The sequence below is a fragment of the Cricetulus griseus genome, chromosome 4 (assembly GCF_003668045.3).
Source record: "Cricetulus griseus strain 17A/GY chromosome 4, alternate assembly CriGri-PICRH-1.0, whole genome shotgun sequence".
Taxonomy (NCBI): Eukaryota; Metazoa; Chordata; class Mammalia; order Rodentia; family Cricetidae; genus Cricetulus; species Cricetulus griseus.
In genome coordinates this window covers 132,404,587-132,424,271 of record NC_048597.1, presented here as the reverse complement: position 1 = coordinate 132,424,271, position 19,685 = coordinate 132,404,587, and the positions used below count along the sequence as shown (strand labels likewise).

General features: G+C 35.7%; 1 protein-coding gene across 1 annotated transcript; it reads right to left on the bottom strand.

Moving 5' to 3' along the window:
• Positions 1–237: 237 nt before the first annotated feature.
• Positions 238–1,179, bottom strand: LOC100764784 (olfactory receptor 7G1-like). Its single transcript, XM_027411642.1, has one exon. It carries the CDS (start codon positions 1,168–1,170, stop codon positions 238–240), a length of 933 nt encoding a protein of 310 aa, XP_027267443.1. The 5' UTR covers positions 1,171–1,179.
• Positions 1,180–19,685: the final 18,506 nt, after the last annotated feature.

Genomic DNA, 19,685 nt, shown 5'->3' with positions numbered 1-19,685 from the left:
TCCTTATTTGCCTCTGCCTCAGAGAAGTCACAGAAATGAATAATAAATGAATTTTTGTGTAACATCGCAATACTTGAAAATAAAAACCACTACCATACTTAATAACTACATAGAAATGTGCTAAAACAACTTATGATCCAGTCATTTTGAAGGACTTAATGATGAAGGAGTTAGTTATTGTAGCGTATCCAGTGTTTTTCTCATTCTACTTGTTTCTGTAAACCCAGTTCATGGAGATTATAAGACCACAGAAAAGATTAGGTGTCTCATGGCTTGTTTAACCTCTCTGTTTCTCAAACTGTATATAAAAGGGTTCAATATTTGAGGGACTACAATATACATCATAGAAAAGATTACATTCTTTAAAGAAGATTCAGAAACAGCAGAACTCATATACACTCCAAAAGCTGTCCCATAGAATAAGCACACTACTGAGAGATGAGAGCCACAGGTGGAAAATGCTTTTTTCCTTCCCTGGACTGATGAGATCTTAAGAATGGAGGACACAATTTGGATATAAGAAAAAATAATTCCAGCAAGAGGAACACCAGCAAACACACTAGTAACTGTATATATAAGGAGGGTATTGATGAAAGTATCAGAGCAGGCAAGTTTTATAACTTGAACAAGTTCACAGAAGAAGTGGAAGATACTCTGGTCTGTGCAGAAAGACAGATTTAGCAACATCAGACTATGCAGTAATGCATTCATGGTACTGATCAACAGTGATAGAAGAACTAGCAACACACAGAGTAAAGGGTTCATTATAACTGTGTACCTCAGCGGATGTCCTATGGCCAAGTAGCGGTCATAGGCCATAACAGCAAGGAGGCAACTTTCTAAGCCACCAAAAATCAAGACAAAACAAACCTGTAACAGGCAACCTGTGTAGCTGATACTTTGATCCTGTGCTTGAATGTTCACTAGCATCTTTGGGATTATTGTAGTACTTATACAGATGTCAGTAAAGGACAGATTGGCAATGAAGAAGTACATTGGAGTATGGAGGTGGGAGTCAAAGCTTACAGCCAAGATAATCAGAATGTTTCCAAAGACAGTAACAAAATACATAGACAGGAACAAGGTGAAAATAAATGACTCAAAATCTGGAGCATATGTCAGTCCAATGAGAAAGAATTCAGAAATATATGATTGGTTTGAATGTTCCATATTGTTGCCAAATATTACACAAAAGAAGAGATGAAAATTATCTGAATTTTGATGGGTAATGATACAGTACCATTGAATGTATGGAGAGTATGTTAATTACTGAAACATTTTTATGTAGTATTATTAAATTTTTAAAATTTTTTGGGATGATCTATTAAATGTATTTTCCATAAATAATGTCACTGAATTTGATGTATTTGAAGCTGTGAACTAGTGCTTTAATATTTTTAAGCTGCCTCATTTATTGTGTAAACTTCACTAGTAGTTCATTTTTTCAGACACTTATACTCCATTCTTCTTGTCCATTATTCCTAAAACTTCAGTTCACTCTAATGAATATCGAAACATCTGTAAATGAATAAGACACGCCATTTCCTTAAGAAGTCATTCACACCTAGAAAAAGAAAGAGAATAGTAAACCCTTATCTCAAAAGCAATGGACACCAATATTGGCATGCTTTAGAATTTTTGAACTACTTATCAATTACAGTAAAATAAGTTTCTGCTATCAATGCTATTGACCCATGGGTTGTTTTCATGAACATAAATTATACAGATAGAAAGAGATAAGTCTAAATATCCTTCATTCTCTATTAAATCTATGACCACTCTTTACTCCTGCCTCCAGATATGACTCAATATTGAAAAAAAATGATAATAAAGGACTTTATTATTCCCCTGTGGCCATGATAGCACACCATGACTTACAGAAGAAAGGTTTTAGAGTAGTGAAAGTCTATCTATCATAGTAAGCATAGAGGGAAAGCATGACAATAAACATCATGCCTGATGGTAGGCTGATAGATCATATTTTTAACCACAAGCATAAGGAATAATGAACTAACTAGAAATAGGAAGAGAATATTTCTCTAAATGGGACCTATAATCACTCCTCTGTCTCTGTCTCCATCTCTGTCTGTCTGTCTGTCCCTCTCTCTCTCTCTCTCTCTCTCTCTCTCTCTCTCTGTGTGTGTGTGTGTGTGTGTGTATCTTAATTGTAAGAGTGATTGAGTCAAGGAAAGTAGGAACATTTCTAATTCAATGCATATCTTACCTAAGGACATATCTTAGAATAATACATCTCAGATTATTCTTATGTTGAAAAGTAAGGGCTTATTAATTACTCTAATATTTAATTAGTCTGAATACATGATTACATGTTTAAATATAAAACTCATTTAAATGTTATACTGGATAAAACTGAAACTTAGTTCATGAATTCTTAAAGTGCATTCCATGAAAAATATACATAATGAATATGTTTGAAGAATCTTTGAACATGTCAAAGCCGATAGTTTTCATTGTGGATTATTTATAATAAAAATTGCAAGATTTATTATGTACCAATTCATAGCAAAATATTAAAATAGTTCAATTTGATTGTTTTATTTATATTTACTTCAAGAAATTATATACGTATGTTTGAAGTCCCACCATCATCTGCTTGGACCAACCTAACTTTTTCCCCTTTCCTAGGGAGAATTACAATGTTACCATTTTATAATTCATCTTGTACAATCTTGCTGCATAGAATAGCATACTTCTAAAAACAATTCTGAATTCTGGCACACCTTAAGCATGTTATATAAACAGAACATACTCCATGTACAATAATCGGAATGCTTAACTGTTTTGATACTTTTATGATATAGTCACATTTTATTAATTTTAAGTAACATATTCTCCTATAATACAATAGTATAACTCTATTCTACATAATCTATATTTTGATGACTACTAACAATAAAAGCCAAGCATTATAGCAACCATTACAGTAAATACAATATGACCTTGGGATAATTAGAAGAAAATAAAAGTGAAGGGGAATAGTGAGCTAATGAGTGAATGGTTGGTAATTTATTGCTTCATTTAATAATACATGACATAAAGCAAAGTGTCAATATTGTTCATTTGTGGAAACAAATAAGTTGTCATGTTTATCTGTTACAAGAATTTTTCACTTTCTTACTCTCAGTGCCATTATCTTTCTAATTTCTGTTGAATTCTATCATAAATGTGTAAGGCAGAAAAATTTGCAATTGAATTTTATGAGGAATTCTCAAGGGATGAAAATGGAAAATAATTAGAAACATTGATGCCAATCTAGTTTTCAGTAGTCTTTAGGCTATTTTATTTTAATTGTATGGAACCAACAACTTTTCAATTCCCTTTTTTGTCCAGATAATTGACTAATTGACAAGTACACAGGGATTAACACTTAAGTGAGTGGAGCGTTTGTGTTTATTTTTCAGCAAAATGCTTCTGTACAGTCACATAAAATATAAAATCCATGTGTCTGCCCAGGAAGAGAGGTATAACCATGAAACTATTCATTTTTATTAAAAACCTGAGTCCTGAAGTGTTTGATTCTTGTTTTCTAAGTGGTTAAGTATTATGCATCACTCCATTCTAGTCACTCCAAGCTTAAGTCTGAGGAGGAACCTAGCATATTACCATTGTTATTATGTGGTACACTTTCTGTGATGCTCAGATTCAAAGTGTCTGGTACTCGTAAAAGTCAAATAGTAAGACTGGAGCAGAAGCATGAGGCTTTATTACCATCTATATTTTACCTCTGGATATTCAAAGTATCTCTACATGATAGTTTAAACATTCTGTGGAAAATTGTATTCAAGAAACATAAAGGACAAGAGAAGTACCTATGGTCATGGGCTTATGTCTTTTTAGAATCTGTATGGTGAAAAACTATAATCCTCAAAATCTGATTATGCTTTGAAAGAAATTCTGGGGAAAGAAAGTAAGTTAGAATACATTAGTATCTTTATAATTAGAATAAAGTAGGATACACACAGAGTGAATGTCACATTAAAACATACCTTTAAATAATAGAAGAAATAAACTATGATGATATTTAGTCATGTAACTTTTGCATCCAGAAGAGTAAGAGAAGAGATATCCAGTTCCTCATCCATGTAAGTTGTAGAAATACTACTCTGGAAGACCTAGCAAATTTATGTATACATCAAAGTACTGTTTACTTCCACCATAAATATTTAAGAAAATATAAGAAAAAATTTAAAAACTTGTAAAGCTTGAAGAAAGGCAGATTTCTGATCAGAAGAGAAATGTTCTTCTTAGTTTACTTTATTTTAGCCCTATAATGAAATCTAGGTGAGTGTCAACATAAACATACTAGAGAATGTTTAAAGAGACTGATAGTTGATCAGAGAATAAAAAGGGCTTAACTTGTAAATTTATGTATGTTCTTTCTTCAATGGTTTCCAAAATGTAATTGTAGGACAACACCCACTATCATTCCAAATCATTGACTAAGGAACACTGAGGGCCCTGGCAATCTTAGAAACTCTAAAATTCAGAATAATACTTGGAGCTTACTCAGGGTTTCTTCTTGGGACAAGTAGATATATCAATTGGTTTCACAGATTCCTTAGAAACAGACACATTTGAAATTGAGCTACAATGCCCTCTTTTAATGACCAAAGTCCATTAATGATGTGGTCACAGGCTCACTCTCATAATGTATGTATCTCATGGGGTCAATGCCAAAAGATTCCCATGAGACTAGTTTTCTAATATTATTTTAAACGAGGGAGAACAAGTATACATTGAATGTACACTCAGAAATGAGAATATAGCATCACTGATTATTAGATCCCAAGGGTAAAAATACTATCCTCAGTTCTATTAATTATATCAGCATATTTTCATTATTAGTATTTGGTAAGATATTTAGTGTTATAGTACACTTAATACTGATTTGTGATTTTTAAATTTTAGAAAGGTCTATCTACATACTTGTTGAGTTTCAAAAAACAGACAATATAATTACTACCTATTTTTAAAAATCCATTATCTAATTTTCAATACTGTCTCAAAATTTTAATTAGTTTATTCATTAGACAATAATATTTTGATATTGGAGATCATCATATTTAATTGAAGAACCAAATCAATAAAAGTAGAAATAGTGGAATGAAACATGTGATTAAGTCATGAAATTTTGTTATAATTTATCTATATTTTCATTGGTAGAAATGATATTCCATACTGGATTTCACTTTGAAATTTTTTCTTATTAATGAATTTCAGTATTTATATGTGTTTATCAACATAGGATGTGTCTTCATGAATACATTTATGCAGTGTGATACTATGTATTGTAATGGTAACAGCCTGAGTTCCAACACAATGTTAGGACCCCCAAATAACACACAGAGATTAATATTAGTTACAGTGCTGCTGGCCAATGACTAGGATTTTTTATTTGCTATCTCTGTCTTAAGTATCAACCATAATCCTTAATCTATATTTTTTATAAAGACTTATCTTATTGAGGATGCCAGTGGCATGCATCCTCTCTTCCCCAGGATCACATGGTGACTGACCTCTTTACTATATTTCCCAGAATCCTCCTCGACTCCTAGCCCCACCTATCATGTTCCTCTATTGGCCAACAGTGCTTTATTTATCAACCAATACGACAAACATATACACAGAAGGACTTCCCCCATCAATTTATGATTCATTAAAGCTTGTCTGAAGATTTAAAAAGCAAAGTTAGCTAGGCTATGAAAGCTATAGAGCTATAGAAGCTAAAGGAGCCAGGTACACACCTCTAATTTCAGCAGTCAGAAGCTAGGAGGGGGTGGTACACACCTTTAGACCTAGGACTCAAGATAAAGAGATAGATGGATCTCTGTGAGTCCAAGGCCACACAGATCAAATCAAGAGTGAATAAATCTAAGAGAGAATTATAGTCCCTGACTCTAATATCAACATTAGGGAAGCATTTAAGACAAAATCAAGGTCTCACAGAGGCATTCATTCTCTAGCCAAACTGATGAAAGGTTACAGTCTGAGGCTTGGTGAGAGTTCGTGGAGACAAGACCAGCCCATTCTGCCTGAGGTAGTGGTAAGAAACTAGTGGCCAGCAGCTTTACTTTTCTAATATTCACACTGAAGCTTGAACCCCAATATCATTCTCTGGGTCATTTATTAACATGTGTTGCAAATTGGAGCCCAATGTTAAAATAGGAATTCACAAAAACTTTTGAGCCAAAGAGTCCAGACCTGAGTCCCTGCCTGAAAAGCTAGGTGTTCTACTCTAATCTTTGAGTAAGTGTGGGAGGTTTTGGTTGTAGATTTTCTAAAGAATCTTCATTTGCCACCTAAACTCAGGAGACTTTAAGGTTTTTTCTAGAGCCTCTCTTTTTGGGCCGAAACTTTCATCTCATGGCCACAAGCTAGTTCTCTGATTCAGACATGCTATGACTCATGATTCACTGACATTGCTGGCAATCTTGGTGAGTTTATTGGAAATTCATAAAATAAGGGATTAGTTTAAAACAGAGTTTTCCCCACATTAAAAAATGGAAATACTATTAAAATGGATAAAATGAGATCTGCATATTATTACATAATAGTTTAAAATGGAACATGAAGGGATAATCAACTTAACTGAGTTTGATACACTCTTATTTTGAAAATTTTTGTTGTCCCTTTGATAATTCTTGGTTTATAGCTAAAAAAGATGGTTGATGTGAGTGTTAAGATGCAGAAGTTAGCACAACTTATTAAAACAGATTATAGAGATACTCAAACCCAGACTGAGAAATTAAATGGAGAAACATATTCAGCATTGCATTTTCAGATTAAAAAGGAACACCCAAGGTCTTAATAATTATATGCTATTCTCATAGTAGAAACGCATGATGAAGAACCCCCCAACATAGTAACTGATTCACAATATGCAAAAAAAGTTGTTTTACATATTGAAACTGCTGAATTTATACTAGAATTGACTTCACTATTTACTCAGTTATGACATAGTCACAGGAATCTTCCCATATGTATAACACATCTGATCTCATATGGGTCTGTCAGCCTCTCCAGCACAACATAATCATAAAATTGATCAAGTATTGATAGGAAACATACTAAAGGATTTCATAAAATATCACCAGGTTTGAAAAAAGACTTTTCCATCACACAGCAACAAGCCAAGGAAATTAAAAGGAAAAGTCATACTTTTATACAATCAATTTCTACTATCTGTAGGAAATAACCCAAATGGTACTCAAAGGAATGAAATCTGGTAGATGGATGTGTTCCATTTTGTAGAATTTGGAAAATTAAAAAAAAGTACACCATACTTTTGGTACCAATTAAAGTTTTCAATGCACAACTGCTTTGAATTTGGAAAAGGCTGATTCACTAATCACACATTTGATAGAAGTTATGGACATTATTGTCATACCTGCACAAATAAACACACACAATGCACCAGCATATGTCTCTAAGTAAATGAAAGAATTTTTTGTTATAATATAAAGCATATTACAAGTATACCACACAAGCATTTATAGGAAGATCAAATCAAACTCTAAAAGAAATGCTAAATAATCTGAAAGGGATGATAGAAAAAACAAAAATGGATTGCATATTGCTTTACTAACTTCATAATTTCTGAATGCTAATAAGCTAGGAACAGCAGCCATGGAGAGACAATGGATAATAGGAAAAACTAAGAAATTAAATCAACTAAAATAATTTAAAGATATCTTGATCTCCAAATGGAAACCAGGTGAATAAAAGCTATTGAAACCATCAAAATTGATAAAGATTTTATTTGAACAAGACACCTCTTAATTAGGAGTGATTATAGTTCATCAAGCAGCATGGCCATTTAATCTAAACTAACCTTTAACATTAACAAGGGTTTTTCTTCTGCCAAAAGAGAACTTCTCAGAAAAATTTAGGGCTGAAGAAGTATCTTTTTCTTTTTCAGAAAAATAAAGTGATCCAGGTAAGAAATCTGAAGACCACAAGATGTTTGAGACATCTGAAGAAAAGGGACAAATAATGCAGAAATTTGTCCCAAGAGAATGAGTAAATTGGCCTATTGTTATATTACCAACAGGATAAGATTTTATAAATCTCCCCAAATTTTTGTTTCTGCTTTTCTCTTCAGACATAATGCAAATGGTTCTTTTGTAGTCCCAGTCCAATTAAAAGTTAAAGCTGGCTTTTGAGTTGGAGTGTCACTCTCTCCTTCTCTAAACTCAAGAATGCTTGTTAAAGAAAAATCAAAATCTCTGTCTCATGTTAAAAAAGCCAAGTGGTGTGGAATTTAAGAATATTATTTAAGGACTGTTGTATTTCTACTGTAATGCTCTACTGTAGTAATGCCTTGAGGGGCCAACCTATCAAAAGCCTCTATGCCAAAACTGGTTCATATGTTTCCTGCCACTGTGAATGAAAATCCTTCCCACAACAACTGAATAACCTAATGCCTATTGAATGAAAATATAATGTTCAGGATGAAAGGAGAGCTTCAGTAGCTCAAATAAAAATTAGGAGTCATAGGTCAAAATTGATAATGATTAGATTAGGAACTCCCCTCAAAGTTAAGGTTGTGGAAGGGGTTTTGTTTTTGTCTTTCCTGGAATATAAAAACCAACCAACTTGACAAATCAAGACCTATGGACAAATACGTATCCAAAGAAGAATGGAAAACTACCCAGAAAAAAATTATCAAGGAAAGCAATAATCTGACCTAATTCAATCTGAAGTCTCCAAAAAGAAGAGTGAATCCAAGCTGAGTGGACATTACAAATGCCTTTAATGCCACCATTTGGGAGGCAGACCAGGCGAATCTCAGTGATTTCAGGCAGCATAATCTACAATGTGAGTTTCAAGACAGCTAGGACTGTTAACACAGAGAAACTCTGCCTGAAAAAAAAAAACAAAAGAAAACAAACAAAAGAAGATGGAACCCCACATCAATTTCACCAGGACTATGATAAAAACATTAAGCTGAATAATAAAAACTAAAGATGCAATTTGGACTGCAAATGCTCAGAATGGTTTCGAGGAGGTCAACTGAAATTATCAAGCCCCACAGACCCTGCTCAAAATTTGCAGAGGCTAGCTGATCAACTGAAATGATCCAGCCTCACAGGCTACTCTATTCAGGACTTGAGACAAGCCCTGCACTTTCCCATTATGCAGAAACTGGACAACAAATGATACAGTTCAACAGTATCCCAAAGCATTTTTTTCAGGATTGTCTAAAGATGCCATTGTCCCCAGACAGTATAAACTAACTTAAAGAACACAATGCGCAAATACCCAAGAGGTGGTGGGTTTTTTTTTTTCTTTGTCATTCAATAGTTTATGGACATTTGTCATTGTTTAGGAGATTGGTTACAAAATGTTGGTTACACTCAGGAATTAAGTTGAACAAAGGGCATTGGATTCAAGGGTTTTTGTTTTGAAAAAAATTAATAATGATATGACAGAATAAAATGGCAGATAATTGAATGTAACTTGAAAAAAGGTAGGATATAATTATGAAGAGATAAAAAGGTAGGTTATTGAATTTACTTTTAAAAAGCAACTACTAGTTTAATGTATTTTACATTTGATTAGAATTTTGTATATTGTATACAAATGTTGAATATTGACACAAATTTGAGATTAATTTGTTACAACATACTGTACATATGTTTTAAAGGTATTGTACCCATACAATACCTTTAAAGCCTTTTTAATCAATGTAATAAAAATTACAGTTCTTGAAAGTAATTATTACCATTTCAGAAGATAATAAGGAAATGTAGGTGAGTAGTTAGTCACTACAGTTGAACTTGTAATCACATTAGGTATGTTTTCAAAGACAAACAGAGATATATTTTAGAAAGGAGGGTCATCTTCAAACACTTCAGAGATCTACATAATTTGACATTTAATATGCTTTAATAACATGGCAGTTTTTATGACAATGAGACATGTCTCCTCTTGGCAGCACTAGTCTACTTAAAAGAAGATGATGGACATTGAAGAAACTCACATGGAGTTTACTATCTTTGTGGCAAAGGTAAGCCACTAGGCAAGAAAGTGCCTTTTTCCCTGAATGTTGACAGTATGCTTTCCAAATTTGATATGCAGCACACAAAAAGCAGTGACTGCAAACTTTCTCAAAAGATGATGTGACAATCCTCAAAATTCTACTTCATAGAAAAGTCTGTCAGAGAGTCTAAGCCTATAGGCTGAAGATAGATATCCTAATGTTGCAGAGGAACCTTAGGTAACTGTCCAGGCAGCCAGCTGTTTTTATCATTTCTCACATTTTTTGGAAGTCACTTGATTGTGCTTCCTGTTTACTCAGTCAATATTATTTCCTCATAGGGTCTCTGAAGGAATCAAAGATTAGATAGTATAGCTATAGATTTTATTGTTTACCAGACTTAGAAAAGAAAATCACTAAAGATGAGTAATGTGTGAATGGTTTGAGAGACATTAAAAGATACTTTGATAATGGAAAATAGAGTTGAAAGTAAGTAAGGTACAATAATTTGGACTCACCAATTTAGGATAGATAATGAAGTTGTTACTCTTAATTGTCAAATGCAAATGGGCTAAACATTGTTTGCAATCTTATTGCTTATATATATTGTATATACTTATTGTACTTATTGTATATAGTTTTTATGTTCATTGTAGCCTTATTCTTTTTGTATTAGAAAAAGGGGGAATTGTAGTGTTATATTATTTATAATTTATTAAAGCTTGACTGAGGATTCAGAAAAGCAAATTGGCACAGGTCATAGAGGCCAGGCACACACCTTTAATCCAAGCTGCCAGAAGATAGAAGGTATTGATATACAAATCTAAACCTAGGACTCAGAAATAAGTGTTAGAAGGATCTCTGTAAGTCCAAAGCCACCCAGATCTATACAAGAATGAATCACACTGAAAGAGAATTATAGCTCCCACCTTTAATCCCATGTCCTTAGGGATAGGGCCTAGGCCCTCCCTGGTATGTCTAGGCTGAAGGAGTATCCCTCTATGTGCAATGGGCTCCCAAAGACCATTCCTATGATAGTAATAAGTCCTGATCTCCTACAAGAGGCCCCATAGATTTCCTAGGATTCCTCACTGACACCAAAATTCATGGGGTCTGAATCACTCCTATGCTGGTTTCCCAGCTATCAATCTTGGGACCAAGAGCTCCCTGTTATTCAGGTCAGTGGTTTCTGTGGGTTTCACCAGACTGGTCTTGACCTTTTGCTCATCAGTCCTCCCTCTCTGCAACTGGATTTCAGTTCAGTTCAGTGTTTAGCTGTGGGTGTGTGCTTCTACTTCCATCAGTTGCTGGATGAGGGCTCTGGGATGGCATGTAAGTTAGTCATCAATCTTGTTATAATGGAAGGGCAATTAAGGTAGCCTCTCCACTGTTGCTTAGATTGTTAGTTGGTATCATCCTTGTAGATCTCTGGACATTTCCCTAGTTCCTGATTTCTCTTTAAACCTATAATGGTTCCCTCTGTTATAGTTTCGCTTATTTTGCTCACCTTGATTCTTGCCCCTCAACTGAAGAATGGATGGAGAAAATGTGGTACATTTTACACAATGGAGGACTACTCAGAAGAAAAAAAAAACAATGGAATCTTGATATTCACAGGAAAATGGATGGAACTAGAAGAAACCATTCTGTGTGAGATAACCCAATCACAAAAAAAGACAAATAGGGTATGTACTCACTCATATATGGACTTTAGACATAGAACAAAAGATTTCTATCCCACAATCCACACTGCCAGAGAAGCTAGGTAACAAGGAGGACTCTAAGACAGACATACATGGTCCCATGGAGACAGGGAAAGGGACAAGATCTCCTGATCAAACTGGAAGCAGGGGGCGAAGAGGGATCTAGGAAAATGAAAAGGGTAGGAGAGAAGGATTGAAGACGACATGAGGGAGCAGAAAGGTTGAGTTGGAGGAAGAATAGAAGAAAACAAGGTAAGAGATACCATAATAGAGGGAGACATTTTAGGTTTAAAGAGAAATCAGGCACTAGGGAAATGTCTGGAGAGATACAAACATGACACCAACTAACAATCTAAGCAACAGAGGAGAGGCTACCTTAAATGCTCTCCTCTGATATTGAGATTGATGACTAACTTATATGCCAGCCTTCATCCAGCAGTTGGTGGAAGTAGAAGCAGACACCCACAGCTAAACCTTGAACTGAACTGAATCCCAATTGCTGAGAAGGAAGAGTGAAGAGCAAAGGGGTCCAGAGAAGGCTGGTGAAACCCACAGAAACAGCTGACTTGAACATCAGGGAGCTCCTGGTCCCCAGACTTATAGCTGGGAAACATGCAGGAGACTGATCCAGACCCCATGAACGTGCATACCAGTGATGAGACCTCATAATTCCATGGGGCCTCCTGTAGTAGATCAGTACTTATCCCTATCATAGGTGTGGACTTTGGGAGCCCATTCCACATAAAGGGATATTCCATGAGTCAAGACACAAGAGGGTTGGCCTAGGCCCTATGCCAAAGGATATGACAGACCTTGAAGACCCCCTATGTAAGGCCTCACCCTCCGTGGGAAGCAGAATGTTCATGGGGTAGGTAGGGCTTTAGTTGGAGGGTGGTAGGGGAGAAGAGGAGGGAGAGGGAACTGGGATTGACATGTAAAACAATATTGTTTCTAATTCAAATTAAAAATGAAAAAAAAGAAATGGAAGAAAAAACAAACCAAAAAATGCAAGAAATCTACAAATCTCTTAAAAAGAAAGCAAGGAAAACACAGAAAAAACAATCAAGCAGATGACAGAAAAAATTCAAACAGGTCAAGACCTGAAAACTGAAATAGATACAATAAAAAAAAAACACAAGCTGAGGGAATGCTGGAAATAGAAGATCTGGGTAAAGTATCAGGAACTACAGATGCAAGCATAAATAAAAGATTATAATGGATGGAAGAGAGAATCTCAGGTGCTGAAGATAAGCCAGAGGAAATAGATTCATTGGCAAAAGAAAATCTTATATCCAAAAATCCTTAATGAAATTACCCAGGAAATAAAGGACACTGTGCAAAGACCAAATCTAAGAATAATAGGTATATAAGAAGTTGAAGAAGCCAAACTGAAAGATGCAGAAATCATATTCAACAATATCACAGAAGAAAACTTTCCCAACCTGAAGAAGACATGTCTATGAAAGTACAAGAAGCTTCCAAAACACCAAATAGAGTGGACTATAAAAAGTCCCCTGGCCACATAATAATCAAAACAACAAACTTAAAGAATAAAGAAAGAATATTAAGAGTAGCAGAAGAAAAAGGCCAAGTAACATATAAAGGCAGACCTATCAGAACTACACCTGATTTCTCCATGGAAACTCTGAAATCCAGAAGGTACTGGATATCCTACAAACACTAAGAGACCACAGATGCCAGACTACTACATCAAGAAAACCTCTCAATCACTATCGATTGAGAAAACAAAATATTTCATGACAAAATCAGATATACACAATATATATCCACAAATCCAGCCCTACAGTAAATTCTGGAAGGAAAACTACCCTCACAAGAACATAGGAAATAGATAATCACATTTTACCAAAAGCCAGAAATAGGGGAAAAACTCGCACACAATACCACCACCAAAAACAAATCCAAAACAATGAAGAATCAGCAATCAGTGGTCATTAACATCCCTCAATACCAATTGTCTTAACTCAACTATAAAAAGACACAGACTAACAGAATGGATACAAAGACAGAATCCATCCTTCTGCTGCATACAAGAAACACACCTAACCTTCAATGACAGACGTTACCTCATATTTAAGGCCTGGGAAAATATTTTTCCAAGCAAATGGCCCTAAGAAGCAAGCTATTGTAGCTATCCTTACATCTAACAAATTAGACTTCAAACTAAAATTAATCAAAATAGGTGAAGAAGGTCATTTCATATTCATCACAGGAGAAATCAATCAAGATGAAGTCTCAATTCTCAACATCTGTGCACAAAATAAAAAGGCACCCACATTCATTTAAAAAATTACTTAAACTCAAATCACACATTAAACCACACACACCTATAGTGGGAGACTTCAACACCTGACTCTCACAAGTGGATAGGACTACCAGACAGAAAGTTAACAAAGAAACAAAGGAACCACTAGAAGTTATAACCCAATTGGCTTTAATAGACATGTACAGAACATTCCATCCAAACATAAAAGAGTATACCTTCTTCTCAGTTCCACATGGACCTTCTCTAAAGTCGACCACATACTTAGCAACAAACCTCAACTGCATCACTCTTGGGTAAAGGAAGAAATAAAGAAAGCAGTGAAAGACTTCCTAGAATTCATGAAAATGAAGGCACAACATACCCAAACATATGGGACACCCTGAAAGCAGTGCTAAGAGGAAAGTCCAAAGCATTAAGTGCCCCCATGAAGAAACTGGAGAATAGCCACACTATAGAAGTAACACCACACCAGGAAGCTCTAGAACAAAAAGAAGCAAACTCACTCAGGAGGAGTAGATGCCAGGAAACAATCAAATTGAGAGATGAAATCAATAAGGTAGAAACAAAGAACACAATACAAAGAATCAATGAAACAAATAGCTGGTACTTTGAGAAAGTTAGCAAGATAGACAAACCTTTATCCAACCTCACCAAAAGGCAGGAAGAGAGCATGCAAATTAACAAAATCAGAAATGAAAAGGGGGAAATAACAACAATGGGGAAATGAAGAGAATTATCAGGTTGTATTTTGAAAATCTGTACACCACAAAATTGGAAAGTTAAAAGGAAATTGACAATTTTCTGGATAAATATCATTTACCAAAATTAAATGAAGATTGGATAAGCAATTTAAATAGACCTATAACCCCTAACAAAATAGAAGCAGTAATCAAATGTCCACAAACAAAAAATAGGCCAGGGCTAGATAGTTTCAGTGCGGAATTCTAAAAGACATTCAAAGAAGAGCTAATACCAATACTCCTCAAATTGTTCCACAGAATAGAAGCAGAAAGATCATTGCCAAACTCTTTTCATGAGGCTACAATTACCTTAATACCCAAGCCATACAAAGAGACAACTAAGATAGAGAATTACACACCAATCTCTCTCAAGAATATTAATGCAAAAATACTCAACAAAATACTGGCAAATTGAATCCAAGAACACATCAGAAAAATCAGCCACCATGATGAAGTAAGTTTCATCCCAGGGATGCAGAGATGGCCAACATATGAAAATCCATCAATGTAATCCACCACATGTACAATCTGAAAAAGAAAAACCACATTATCCTCTCATTAGATGCTGAAAAATCTTTTGAAAAAATTCAACACCCCTTCATGATAAAGGTCTTGGAGAGATCAGAGATAACAGCAACATACCTAAACATAAAAAGGCAATATTCAACAAACTGACAGCCAACATCAAACAAATGGAGAGAAACACAATGTGACTCCTTTAAAATCAGGAACAAGACAATGTTGTCCCCTCTCTCCATATTACTTGAAGTTCTTTCTAGAGCAATAAGACAAGAAAAGGAGATCAAGGTGATACACATGGGAAAGGCACATGTCAAACTGTCACTATTTCCAGATGATATGACAGTGTACATAAGTTACCCAAAGAATTCTACCAGGGAACTCCTAGAGCTGAAAAACACCTTCAGCAAAGTGACAGTATACGAGATTAACTCAAAAAAGTTAGTAGATCACCTATATATAGACAATAAATGGGCTGAGAAAAAATAAGAGAAACATCACCCTTTACTATAGCCATGAACAACATAAAATATCTTGGGGTAGCTCTAACCAAATAGGTGAAAGCTCTGTATTTATATGAGAGGTCCTTCTGTGTATGTTTATCTTATTGGTTAATAAATAAAGTACTGTTGGCCAATAGGAAAGCAAGATAGGTGGGGCTAGGATTCAAGCAGGATTCTGGGAAATGTAGTAAAGAAATCTGTGATCCAGGGAGGAAGGGACATAGTAGGTAGACCCAGAATAGAAGCAGGAAATTGCTCTCTTGCTCTTCATCCTGCTCTCTGCTCTGCAATTGCCATGTGACCACAAGGAAGACAGGACACTTTCTGCTGGCGTCCCCCATAAGATAAGTCTTATGATTATAGTTGATAATTATGACTGAGCTAGCAGATGAGAAATCCTAGTCATTGGCAAAGCAGCATTTGTACCTAATATAAGTCTCTGTATGTTACTTGGGACCTTAATGTGGTGGTGGGCAGAACTCCAGCGGACTACAGGAAAGCACTCACCTGGCAGCAGGGCTCAGGTGGCTTTGGCAGAAAGACTTATGGTAACACTGTATGACAAGAACTTCCATTCATTAAAGAAAGAAATTGAAGAAGATACCAGAAAATAGAAAGATCTCTCATGCTCTTGGATAGGTAGGATCAACAGTAAAAATGATAATCTTAACAAAAGCAATCTCCAGATTCAATGAAATCCCTATCAAAATCCCAACACAATTCTTCACAGACCTTGAAAGACAATACTCAACTTTATATGGAAAAACAAAAGACTACAGTTAGCTAAAACAACCATGTATAATAAAATAACTTCAGGAGGCATCAGGATCCCTGACTTCAAGCACCACTGTAGAGCTATAGTAATGAAAACAGATTGACATTGGCACAAAAACAGACAGGTAGAGCAAAGGAATCAAATTGAAGACCCTGATATTAAGCCACACAACTATCAACACCTGATTTTTGACAAAGAAGCTAAAATTATACAATGGAATAAAGAAAGCATCTTCAACAAATGGTGCTGGCATGACTGAATGTGGACATGTATATCGTCTTACATTTGTTAGAATGGCTGAAATGAAAAACAACAAGGACAGTGTATGTTGGAGAGGATGTGGAGAAAGGGGAATGCTTCTCCATTACTGTGTGGGAGTGCAAACTTGTACAGTCACTTTGGAAAACAGTATTGCAGATAGATCCATATCTATCACCATGCAAAAAACTCAAGTCCAAATGGATCAAAGACCTCAAAATAAACCCAGCCACACTGAACCTCTTAGGAGAGAAAGTAGCAAGTACCCTTCAATGAATTGGCACAGGAGACCACTTCCTGAAGTTAATGAGAGGAGCACAGACACTGAGTTTGACAATTATTAAACGGGGCCTCCTGAAACTGAGAAGCTTCTCTAAGGCAAAAGACATAGTAATCAAGACAAAACTTCAGCCCACATAATGGGAAAATATCTTCACCAACCTCACATCACACAGTGGGCTGATCCCCAAAATATACTAAGAATCAAGAAGCTAGTCACCAATACACCAAATAATTCAATCAAATGTGGGGTGCATAACTACACAGAGAATCCTCAATAGACAAATCTAAAATGGCTGAAAGGCACATAAGAAGATGCTCAACATCATTAGCCATCAGGGAAATACAACTTAAAAACATCTCTGAGATATCATCTTACACTTGTTAGAATGGCTGAAATGAAAAACAACAAGGACAGTGTATGTTGGAGAGGATGTGGAGAAAGGGGAATGCTTCTCCATTACTGTGTGGGAGTGCAAACTTGTACAGTCACTTTGGAAAACAGTATGGCAGTTTCTCCAGAAAATGGGAACCAGTCTACCTCAAGATCCAGCAATTCCACTCTTAGGCATATACCCAAGTGATGTACCTTCATACAACAAGGGAATCTGTTCAACCATGTTCAAAGCATTATTTATAATAGCCAGAATCTCAAAGCAACATAGATGCCCCTCAGCTAAAAGAATGGATACAGAAAATGTGGTACATCTACACAGTGGAGTACTAATCAGCAGGAAAAACAATGGAATATTGAAATTTGCAGGCAAATGGATGGAACTAGATGAAACCATCCTAAGTGAGGTAACCAAGTCACAGAAAGACAAACATGGTATGTACTCATTAATATATAGATTTTAGACATAGAGCAAAGGATTGCCAGCATACAAACTACACCTCCAGAGAAGCTAGGAAACAAGGAGGAATGTCAGTGTGACATACAGAGTCCCCCAGTGAAGCAGAAAAGACAAGAGCCCCTGAACAAATTGGGAACATGGGGGGAAGGGAGGAAGGTAGGATAAAGAGGAAGGGAGAAGAGCAGAGGGGAAGAGAACATGAGGGATCAGGATGATTGAGCGGGAGATGGAATAGAGGAGAGCAAGAAAAGAGACACATCAATAGAGGGATCCACTATAGGTTTAAATCTAGCAGTAGGGAATTGTACAGAGGTCCACAAGGATGACCCCAATTAGGAACCTAAGCAATAGTGGAGAGGCTACCTTAAATGCCCTTCCCACATAAGAATGATGACTACCTTAAATGCCATCCATGAGCTTTCATCCAGTAGCTGATGGAAGCAGAAGCTGAGATCCACAGCTAAGCACTGAGCCAAACTCCTTGAATCCAGTTTCAGTGAGGGAGGAGTAACCAAAAGAGGGATCAAGACCACTCTGGGAAAACTGACAGAAATAGCCGAACTGAGCAATTATGAATTCATGGACCCCAGTCTGACATCTGGGAAATGAATATAGGACCAAACCAGGCCCCCTGAATGTGGGTGCCAGTGATGAGTTTATGGGGCCTCTGTCAGTAGAACCAGGATATATCTCTAGTACGCAAATGGACTTCAGGGGCCCATTTCACATAGAGGGGTACCCTCTTAACACAGATACACAGGGGAGAGCCTAGGTCCTGCCCCAAATGACTAGACAGATTTTCATTATTCCTCATGGAAGGCCTAACCCTCCCTGGGGAGTAGATGGGGGATAGGATGAGGATGAGGCTGGGGGGAATGGGAGGATGGGAAGGAGAGGGAACTGGGATTGATATGTAAAGTAAGATTGTTTCTAATTTTAAAAAGATTTATAAAAAAACATCAATGATCTCAGTTTGCCTATAAAAAGACACAGGCTAACAGAATGGATACAAATACAGAATCCATCTAGCTCCTGCATACAAGAAACATACCTCAACTATAAAGGCAGACATTACCTGTGGTAAAGGGTATGGAAATGATTTTTAAATCAAATGGAACCAAGAAAAAAGCTGGTGCAGCTATCCTGATATCTAACAAATAGACTTCAAACTAAAATTAATCAGAAGGGATGAAGAAAGTAATTTCATATTTTCACAGGAAAAAAATCCATCAAGTTGCAGACTCAATATGGGACATATATGTCCCAAATACAATGGCACCCCACATTTGTAAAATAGATACTGTTAAATCTTAAATCACATAAGACGCCTCTAGAAGTTGCTTTATTGTAGATTGTTTTCACTATCTGGAATTTTTTGTTTTTCCATGTATAATTGAGTTGTTCTTTCAGGGTCTGTGAAGAATTGTCGTGGGATTTTGATGGGGATTGCATTGAATCTGTAGATTGCTTCTGGGAAGGTTGCCAGTTTTACTATGTTGATCCTAACTATTAAAGAGTATGAGGTATATTTCCATTTTCTAATATTTTTTTTCTTCAAAGGCTTAATGTTCTTGTCATACGGGTTTTAACTAGTTTAGTTAGAGGTACACAAGATATTTTATGTTATTAGTGGTTATTACAATGAGTAATATTTCTCTAATTTCTTTATCAACTCAGTTAATATCTGTGTATGGGAGGGCTACTGATTTTTTTGAGTTAATCTCATACCCTGACACATTACTGAAGTGGTTTCTCAGATGTAGAAGT